Below are 10,322 nucleotides of genomic sequence, written 5' to 3' on the forward strand. Positions count from 1 at the left end.
CCGGGGCAAGTAAAATCTCTATTCGGGCAAGTGAAACTCTGATTAGACTTGTCCAATCCGGCAAGTAAAATTTTTGATTAGAAGTACATCTTTTGTTTTGGTTTCAAATAATTTTTATCTTAAAATCAACATCCTTTCCGAATTGAAACTTTTCAGTCCTCTGTTACCTCAGCGTTTAACTTTAGGTAAGTCGTTCTGTAACGTACCGAGCTACTTGTACTGCCAGGGGAAGGGTTCGTGCCTGGTCTTTTCCAGGGTTTTGGGTGTACACTAACAAAGTCTTATAATATAATGACTTTCTATTGATTGTCAAAAATGATTGGTATAGCCTAACCTTACTTAGGTTAATAATCAACAAGTAATTTCAGGGAATCTAGAATATTTACAAACAAAACAAGGGTATAATAAATATATAATTGACACTGTGTGTGATGTACTGGTGCTGCCTTGTTCAGGTCGGACAGTACACACCCACAGTGACAATCCACTGAGGTCAACCACTCAGCTAAAATGACTGACCGTCCTCAGATTACCGCATATACTGTAGGCTGCCTTATTCAGGACGGACAGTATATGTGGTAGCCCTTCAACCATTGTGCACACTGTAGGCTGCCTTATTCAGGACGGACAGTGAGCACAACGGCCTGGACGACAGTCTGATCAGCCACTAGAGAAATGAACAATGGCAAGCCTCTCCGAGGAAAGCCTACTGTGACACACTGACAAACCAAAACGACTGCAATGCCTAACCTACAGTACCAAGAGGACAACCTCTCTATGGCCTATCAAAAACACTTAACGCCGTTACGAACGGACGACCACTGTATTGACACAATACCTTTTATTATTATGCTTCACAGCCTTCTCTTTTCTGCTGATTATCTTCTAAGCAGCCGACAGCTGATTCACTGTCTTATGTATATCCTTGTATCACGTGACATAAACAAGAAAAACCCGGTCTGGGCCGAACCTAAAATATCCGGAATAATTACAGTTCCATACGACATTCTTGTTACATTGATTTACAGATCGCGCGAATTTAAATCCATGTGCTCGATATTTTTTTTCATAGTACGGTATGTGCTGTCACGATAAAGAGCCAAACCATGTGCATGTCACGATATTCTGAATGCATTTGTCGTACGACTTAATTATTTCACAAACACGTGTGTTGATGGAAACGGATATAGTTCGGTTTTATTAAACGACATGTCATCGCAGTCTTCTCTTTCTAAATTTTAACCAATGAGCAAAACGTGAGAAAAAGTGACAAAGAAATAAATGAATATGAAAGATACTTTAAACTGATTGAGTTGTAAGGACAAAATCAGCAGTTTTATTTTATACATGATACATGTTTGAGCGAAATCATTCAAAAATATATTCTTTATCTATTGTCAAACTCGCCGAACCATCATGAAAGACGTTTTTACACCACTGAAGCTGTTAGTCAAAGAATACCAAAAATTACAGTTTTCCAATTTCAAACACGTTCCATTTCCATAGATTCCATTCAGATTTGCCCACGTACAGACGTTATGCCACCAGGCTCCTTTGCGTGCGACGACGCAACTACTTGGTGCAGAATCGTTATCTACGTCACTAGTACTGAACTTGTTTCCATTTGTATTTGTGGTTCCGTGGCTTTCTATAGAGTCTCCTATTCATTTAAAAAATAAACAAAAATGACTTAAATAGAGCCAACATTGCTAAAAGATTAACATACGTTAAATAAGAAACGATAAAAAAGAACTAAATCATTTGTGCGACGACGCAACTACTTGGTGCAGAATCGTTATCTACGTCACTAGTACTGAACTTGTTTCCATTTGCAATGGCAATGCTTTAGGAATGCATTTCTAATGATCAAATGAAGTTTTGGTGCCAGTCGTTGAGTTTTAAGCAATATACAGGGCTCACAATTTTTCGTCATGTAAACAAGGCTCGTGCCCTTTTTTTTGTTTACATTTGTCAAATATACTGGTAAAAATCTTTATCAAGCTGGTTTGTCTATCTTACCATTCATTTTAAGCATACATAAACAGTTCCTAACGATTGATACCTTCATGTTAGGTCTAAAACTTGAATTTTCACTTCAACATTCAAAATGTAAACAAATGCTTTGTTTACATAAGGAAGAATTGCAAGCCCTGTAACTCGTTTATAACTCATCAAATGACACTCAAATTTTGGTTGCCTATTTAAAATGCCTTACTGAAGCATTGTAAACATTAAAATCGAAAAAAAAAAATGTTTGACCAAAATCGTGATCATGTCCCTTTAATATACATCTCCTTGAGCACTATGACGTCATTTTTTTTAAGCATTATGTAACAAAATCAAAACTTGAAACACTGCTATAAAACAATTATTTAAATATTCAGTGTGGATTTTACTAACTATGTTTAAGTCATATTATGATATTAGGTCAATTTCAAACCATATAACTAATTTAATTGTTATCCAGTCGGAATGGGACCAATTTATTTTCAAAAATTTGTTTAATGCCATAAAAACCGCTAAATGTTTATGTGCATGCACAATATAAATTTTACTTTTTAATATTAAGTCGTATATTTATTTCATAATCGATTTAAGAAATGAATTCAATATTTATTTGTTTTGTAGGATATAAAATGGTTTGGGGCAGTTTACACTTTATAAACCGCGAAGCATTTTTTTATAAAAGCGTAAACTGTTTCAAACCATTTTATACCGTATAAAACTAATAAATACTGAATTCATTGCTTATAATTTATTTTTTTACTCTTCATTGTAGATAAGAACGGTCATTTGACCTCTAAAATGACGTCAAATCATACAAAATTCAAATGTAACGTCAGGCGTATTGATATGTTTTGACGTTAGTCTTACTATAGCGTAGGCAACATTCTTTATACGATATTAAATATTTTTTTAGCCAATCAGAAAGCGAGATACAACCAGAATTGAATTATATCGATATGTATTGTAAGCATAAACATATCAAACAAATTTTTACGTGCCAGCGTTCCCTTGATAAGATCCAAACTTAACCCTCATTCTGTATCCATCTGATTCATCTGCCACACTGAAATTGTTATATCTAGCGTAAGCCCAGCCTCCGGTGAATTTTTCTAGACGAATATACAAGTCAAATATCCCCAACCTTGTCAGCTGATGAAGATGGTCGTTTCCTACAAGAAATGAATCTATTTGCATACCAATTGGACTTGTTATCCCTACCACCCCCTCAAAAAAGAGAAGATTTTTTTAACTTAATGTATAACAAGAAATAGTTCTTCATTTCAAATACAAATGCAATTACATACCGAGCCAAAACTCTCCCCTTGCATTCCCAAAGCCTTTTTTGTAACTATCCCATGAGAGATAAAAATCAACTGACCCATCTTTTCTGTGTTGGAAAACCTGAAACACACACTTGTTTTTTACTTTAACAATTGTTAACAATTTTATGTGTTCTTTACTTCAGCAAATTGTTACTTATTGTTTTTAAAGCCGTGCAAAAATAAAAAAAAAACGTATTATTCTGATGTTGATATCATTGATTGCTTTTTAACGTTGTATTTTGAATTGAAGGATTTTCTGTCACCTAATATAACATAGAATTATCACAATGTTCCATAAAGAAATATCGATCATAATGTTATACACTTGAATGCATTTTGTCAGTAAGTTTTGTTAGATTGTCATTTAGATCGATTATTTAAATTTTTGATTATTGGAATTCATTAAAACAATTTTGTAATGTTGATTTATTATACATTATATATAATGCATTATTTCATAATATAAACATTTACAAGTTTTAATGAAATACATAACTACATACAAATTAAACGCGTCTGATTATGTATGAGTTAGGTGCTTATGCAGAATAAAAAATAGATTTATTGAAATCTTACCGTCCATCCACCACCGTCTATCGTCATATCACAGTAAACTCTGACTGACGTAGTTAAAGGCAAGTACGGGTATATTGTATACACTCCATCAACATTGAAACCTTTTAAATTCAGTTCTTTGCAGTCTTTCAAAGCATCTAAGTCAAAATATCAGGTACATGTATTCTATTTATTTTTACAAAGAGGTTCACCTTCATTACTATGACATTTTTTTTTTTCATGAAAGGTTCGTTAGATGTATACTCTGTCCCAAGTTTTTGCTTCCACCACTTTTTGCTTGATATTTCAATAATAGTAAATACCTTTGTGCTCAAACTACGTTCATCAATTAATATGAAAAATGTCCAGATTATTTGTTTTGAAACGCCCCTTCTACCGCTTCAGGTTTCAATACACATCAAAAAGTTGAAAGTCTACGGAGATTTTGCATTGCATCAGCCATTAATAAACCCGGATGATAATGCAAATAAAAAATTGCGCAATGTATTCCGAGTGTATTCCGAATGGATAAAAGATATAAACATTTCCCATTACAAATCTCCGTAAGAAAATTGTTTTCGTTCCTGTGAAATGTTATGAGTGAAAAAGATTAATTGTTCAATTTAGATATTTTGGATATATTCCCTTTCATGGATTTCAATTGTATTTCTTTCACAGGTATGTGCATTTTTATAAAAAAAAAATCATTACAAACTAATGGAAGCAATAATTTGGGACAAACTATAAAAAATATTGTTGAGCTGTGTTATTTTTTTAAACTACATGGTAATGTAAAACCTTTGCATATATTAAATCTAAAGTAGAGGTTGTTCAAAATTCAAAAGAATATTAACCTGTTGACGCTGGGAACGTTGGAATAGTTGTCTTTTGGGATGTATCATTCGTTGTTAAAACTGATGTTGGTGGACGATAAATATCTTTTTAAAACGTATAGACGTTTTAAAAAACAAAGTCTGAGAAAATTAAAACTTACACCCACTCATCAAGTTATCCCAAAAAGTAAACACAAAATCACAGTCAAATAAACAGCATTGCAAGAATTGTATTCATATACAGTAAAACACGGTTATAGCGAACACGCATATAATGAATTGACGCTTACAGCGAAGTGAATTTCATTCCCCAAGTCTCTATTTCAAATTGTAAACTTGGCGGATATAACGAATTACGCTTATAACGAAGTTAAATTGGCCGTCCCTGGGACTTCGTTTTTTACTGTAGATACATTAAGGTGAGTGAAACTGCACTAGCTGATTTATTGAAGTAAAATAAATTACAGTAACGATTGAAATATTTTAAACAATGTATCAAAACTTCGATTTAAATTTTCAACCAACAGCTATAATAATTATTTACTAAAACACTTACTTTTTGTAGTACTTTCAACTTGACTGTAATCATTGACTTCGTCTATATTAAACAAACGCACTGTCACATCAAGAAATTAAAGTACATATATCCAGTATTTACATCAAACTATGATATATTGTTGAAAAAATCTATAACAACTAAATTTCATTGTCAGTGTTGACAAATATTACGTAACGTTTAAATATTTTTTATACATGTAATGTTTTATCAAGAATTGTCTCTGAATAGCTTTCTGTTAAGCTTTCTGTTAATATTACCGTTTAAACTGACTACTTTATAGATGGAGTGCATATCAAATATTAAATCTCTCTTACAATGTAGTACGTTAATAATACATAGATATGTCGTTGCTCTGATCGTACATTAATTGATTTAACGTTTTGTTAAATAAATAAATAAAATGTATGAGATACAACAACTCACTACAGTCTACACTTTTCGTTCGAAGTCATATCATTAAAAGGAACCACAATGATTTTACATATAAAGAGATCATTAAAACTTCGTCTGATTTTATTAAAATGAAACTTACCTTTCGTTCTTGCATTAGAAGTTACCGAAGCCACGACAAAGGCAACAATGACTATGACTAAAATTATCAATATTCCACCCACAATTGATCGTTTGTGTCGTTTGAGGCACGGGTTAATGTTTATTTTAAACCTTCCATTATTCTGATCGTTCTGGATTAAAGAAATTGTAGAAGCCCAGAACATATACCAAACAGGTAAAGTCAAAATAATAAAAACGTAACCTACTATAAACTATTTTGCTTATGCAAATGTTACTTTTATTACAATTGCTTACATGTACTTATGTTCAAATCTTTTATTGATTTAAAAAAAAAATTAATTTAAAATTGTGTAATGTTTATTCCATTCCAAGCGACTCTATATTATATGTATGCAAATCTTACAGATTTGGAGATCCCGGTGTGCAAAAAATCTGATGATGTCCCGATCGAATAATCCGCTTTTGTGGACATCGATATGTGATTTTTAGCGTTGTGAAAGGAATATTTACTGATCATTTGCTAAGAAAAAAAAAAGAGAATTTGATTACAGAACAGACCGCTTAAAATGAACCCACTGCATCATACTAAATCGAGAGTAATTAACAAAAAATTACAGAAAAAAGAACCCCAGAATATGTAAATTATATTCAGTTAAGACTGCATTGGTTTTTATTATCGTATAAGTTTTTAAATGTCGGTTCAGGTTAGTTGTCCTCAGCAACGTCCTTATATCAGCTCATAAGATTTAAATGAGTGTGCATACAACTACTGTAAAAGCAGAACTATTCGTTGACGATTTAATTTCGTCACTTCCGTTGCCCGTATAAATCAATGAAATCAAATCCATGGCAAATTTTCAACCCGTGTGTTTATAATACACATAATACATTTAAGGGATAACGATATGACGAAATTAAATCCCAACGAAAATGTATCTGGTTTAAAAAAAACCGAAATTTGAAGCAAACGAAAATATGTGCTTCTACAGTAATCAAAATTAAAATACACCTGTTTTGTTGTTGTTGTTGATTTTATATCAAAATCAGGTGAGAGAACATTCACTACTACTTGTGCCTCCTGGTAGTCAGCTGGGTTTTTCTGATAAACAAAATCAATCCGTCAGTGATAAACATAATTCATATAAATCTTTATTGAAACACCCTTTCTCCATTTTTGCGTTCGCTCTGCATACGCCCGGGTATGTAACATGACTAAAACCGTTAACTCTTTTTCTTAGGTTTTAATTCCTTAAAAGTATAATTCGAAATTGAAATGCATTTTTCTATGCAATGTGTTTACATAAGTATCCTTTTCGGGCAATTACAAAGAATTATAAATTATATGTGTCAATTAATAAGGACAATTAATAACAAATACGTATATACAACGAAAAGAACAAAGCATATAATTACAAAAATAAAAAAACCCACAGAATTAATGTTAAATATGTACATTTAAAGAGAATTAAATATTAATAAAATATATGTTGTCTTCAGCGATGTCTTAATCTCTGCAGAATTGATTTTAAGTATTAGCATGCAATTAGATTTGAACACAAAATATACCTGTTTTGCTGTCGCTGATGTGGATTTTTCATCAAGACCAGGAGTGATATAGCCCATTACTACTTGTGCCTCGTTGTAAATAGCGGAATTTGTCTGATAAACAAAATTGGTGTGTAAATAAGATGCACGTAGGGTATAGAAGTAGATGTATGTGTTTACATGTATCTCAAAAAAAGGCAAACCAGTGCCTTAGGCTAAAGTTGAGAGAAAAAAAGGAGTTAACAACATAAGTATATAGAAGCAGAGTAAGTTAAATTAATATACAAACTATTGTAAATGTGTTCTGATGCTTTAAGTTTGTATAGTACCAACTGTTGTCAGTTCCGAAGTATTCGCTCGATAATTTTGAAAGCAAATCATTGTGCATTACATTAATTTAATGCAGGTATTTAGGAATCACCAACTTTGTATTGCTCTAAATATTGGTATGTTTCCTCTGTCAAATTAACGGTTGTTTAGAATACATTAAAAATCAACCATACCGTATTAATAAAAGCACATCATACATGTAGGTACTAAATACAGTACATTTTTAATTATCATTTGCATAACATGTAGTTATGCGGTTCTTATTCATTTCGGTATTGCAATTTTGACCACAAATATATAATCTAATAAAGTGGTACTTGTATAAAGACATATAAATCTTACGTTTCAAATGTGTACATTAGACAAAAGTTTTAAGCTTAGACCGAGTGATAACAAGAATTGCCTGCTTTATTGTTTATTCATATTTTTTTATTGCGATGTGCATGGGTGGCTGCAACATTAAAAACATTAAATCACTGATGGAAAGGTTGACAGTTAATATTGAAAAATAATAATGTTTTGAAAATGATTAAATATAGATAATGTGCAAGGTCATACGCAATATAAAAAAAATAAATACACGAGAGAACTGTTAAAGTTTATGCAGTGATTTTATTGTTCATAAGTTCGAAGTAATCTCAAAAAGTTAACATTAAACAAAAAAAAGGTTTTAGGTATCATATGTAATTGCCTTTGCCTGCAAATCCATACTTTACAGTTTATGGTTAGTTTCATTTTTTCAACAATGGGGGCAAACATGTATTAAAAACTTTTTTAAAGTGCGTCTCATTAATTTTGCTGTCATAAGACTTCATTCTTCAAAAAATGGTTAAAGAGACGCTGATGTTTGACCGTTGTAAATAAGGTTCAGAATAGTTTTAATATGTTCAAGTTATTGATTAACAATCTATCTTCGATCAATGGTTATTCGAGATCAAACAATTTAAATCATTGCCCGTCTACAAGGTAATTTATGATTCAATAAAACCTGATAACAACGATGTTCAATTATTAGATTCCACAGATTTTCAAGATTCCTCAAGCAAGATATGCTTGAGTTTTTGTTTGAAGTAAGGCAAAACAGAACACTTAATTTAGATTTAAAAATATCTCTAATTACATTGTCAGTCAATTACAAATACAACATAGGATCACTGATACAAATGTAACACATACTATTATGATAAACATAGAGTTTTATAAAAACTTAATCTTCTAAAATCAGTGTCGTTTTGTAAAATATTATTATAATAAAAAATCAGTAGATTAAGTTGTTATTTACTTATCAAACAAACAATCGCATAACAAAAAAAAAAATAAAGCTAAACACATTTAATCCCTCTTTAACTATAAAATGCAAAAGGTAAAACATGTCTAATAGCTTATCTGTTTTATTTCTTAATTGTGTTGTATAAAAAAAGAAGTTAAAAAAAGACTTTAACAAGTTTTTTTAACAATTAGATATACATGTAAATAAATAATTATGTCAAATACATATGTTCAAAAAATATAAAATAATTAAAAATGTAACAATAAGACCTTTAAATCAGTTCAATGAGTTTTGCTTCAAACATGTATTCTGTGCGGACATTAATAGTCCTTCAGCATTTATCAAAAGGTTTTTTTTTAACATTTATTCAATATTTGTTAAACACTTACACAAATTGTAGTTTTCGATTAAAAAATATTACTGATGGTGATGTAAATAAATGTTTTTAAGCAAGTAAATGTAACATTTTTATACCCCCCCCCCCCCCCTTCGAGAGAGAAATGGCATATTGATTTGCAGCTGTGTGTCTGTCTGCCTGTCGACCGGTCTGTCGGCCAGTAGTTTCCGTTTATTTTCTTCTCAGAGGTTGCACGTATTGAGATAAAATGTAATACACATATTTATCAAGGTAATATATGGGTCAAGTTAAATTTTGGTTACAAATGAGCAATAGTCAGCGGAGGTATGCCTCTTTAACTTAGAAAATTCCGGTTATTTATTGTTTCCGTTTATTTTCTTTGCGGATGTTTCCAAGGGAGGGGGCATTATTGTTTTATACAAACATCTCTTGTTTGAATTTGACATTAAAAACAATCGTTCTTAAGTTTCTTATGGTATTGTGAAACAACTATTTCTAAATGAACTCCATAAAAATGTGGTTCAATTAAATCAGGAAGAAAGTCTAGAATATGCTGCATGCATAAAAAGTTCTTTAAATTTCATGGTCAGTATGGGACAACTTATTTTATTTAAATTTAAAGTGCATCGGTTATAAAAGAAAAGTATCATGTGAGCATGTGTGATATCTTAAGTGATAGAACGTGTAAATATGATTTTACTAGATAATATTCTGCACAAGCGCGGGAATTAACAATATACTCAATAATATATGATATTTTGTTGTGTTCGTTGTTGTATTAACTGCATTGGAAATTGTCCTTAATTGCTCTATTTACCTATTCTTTAATTTAACTGCATGGTTTGATACCTATTTAAGCAGACAGAGGCAAGAATCTATACTGAGATTGGGGTTATATACATGCATATGGCATCAACTCTTTTTCTTGCAGGATTGAAAAAAAAAACAACATTTTTTTTTAATTTTATTTCAAACCATAGAGTAGGCATTTAGTGCGTCATATCTCTAAATTTAATTAGTCAATTCAGTT

General features: G+C 31.2%; 2 protein-coding genes across 2 annotated transcripts; both read right to left on the reverse strand.

The window, feature by feature from the left end:
- Nucleotides 1–1,370: 1,370 nt before the first annotated feature.
- On the reverse strand, nucleotides 1,371–4,821 carry LOC128172461 (ficolin-2-like). Its single transcript, XM_052838261.1, has 5 exons — nucleotides 4,739–4,821; nucleotides 3,906–4,042; nucleotides 3,312–3,408; nucleotides 3,006–3,176; nucleotides 1,371–1,660 (listed from the first exon to the last, which is right to left on the reverse strand). The coding sequence occupies exons 2-5, from the start codon at nucleotides 3,930–3,932 to the stop codon at nucleotides 1,398–1,400; spliced, it is 558 nt and encodes a 185-aa protein (XP_052694221.1). The 5' UTR covers nucleotides 3,933–4,042; nucleotides 4,739–4,821; the 3' UTR covers nucleotides 1,371–1,397.
- Nucleotides 4,822–5,233: 412 nt separating this feature from the next.
- On the reverse strand, nucleotides 5,234–7,429 carry LOC128174375 (uncharacterized). The gene is made up of 5 exons (XM_052839941.1): nucleotides 7,356–7,429; nucleotides 6,799–6,888; nucleotides 6,193–6,309; nucleotides 5,809–5,959; nucleotides 5,234–5,244 (listed from the first exon to the last, which is right to left on the reverse strand). Exons 1-5 carry the CDS (start codon nucleotides 7,410–7,412, stop codon nucleotides 5,234–5,236), a joined length of 426 nt encoding a protein of 141 aa, XP_052695901.1. The 5' UTR covers nucleotides 7,413–7,429.
- Between the last annotated feature and the right edge of the window lie 2,893 nt (nucleotides 7,430–10,322).

Source organism: Crassostrea angulata, chromosome 2 (genome assembly GCF_025612915.1).
Source record: "Crassostrea angulata isolate pt1a10 chromosome 2, ASM2561291v2, whole genome shotgun sequence".
NCBI classification, from domain to species: Eukaryota; Metazoa; Mollusca; class Bivalvia; order Ostreida; family Ostreidae; genus Magallana; species Magallana angulata.

Excerpts from the sequence above, each read along its gene's own strand:
- LOC128172461 (XM_052838261.1), bottom strand. The coding sequence starts at position 3,932 with ATGACGATAGACGGTGGTGGATGGACG. Across the intron at positions 3,409-3,905 it reads TAGACGGTGGTGGATGGACG|GTTTTCCAACACAGAAAAGA; the intron begins GTAAGATTTCAA and ends TGTGTGTTTCAG. Across the intron at positions 3,177-3,311 it reads AAGGGGAGAGTTTTGGCTCG|GAAACGACCATCTTCATCAG; the intron begins GTATGTAATTGC and ends CATTTCTTGTAG.
- LOC128174375 (XM_052839941.1), bottom strand. The coding sequence starts at position 7,412 with ATGGGCTATATCACTCCTGGTCTTGATGAAAAATCCACATCAGCGACA. Across the intron at positions 6,889-7,355 it reads CATCAGCGACAGCAAAACAG|AAAAACCCAGCTGACTACCA; the intron begins GTATATTTTGTG and ends TTTGTTTATCAG. Across the intron at positions 5,960-6,192 it reads ACACCGGGATCTCCAAATCT|AACGATCAGAATAATGGAAG; the intron begins GTAAGATTTGCA and ends TCTTTAATCCAG.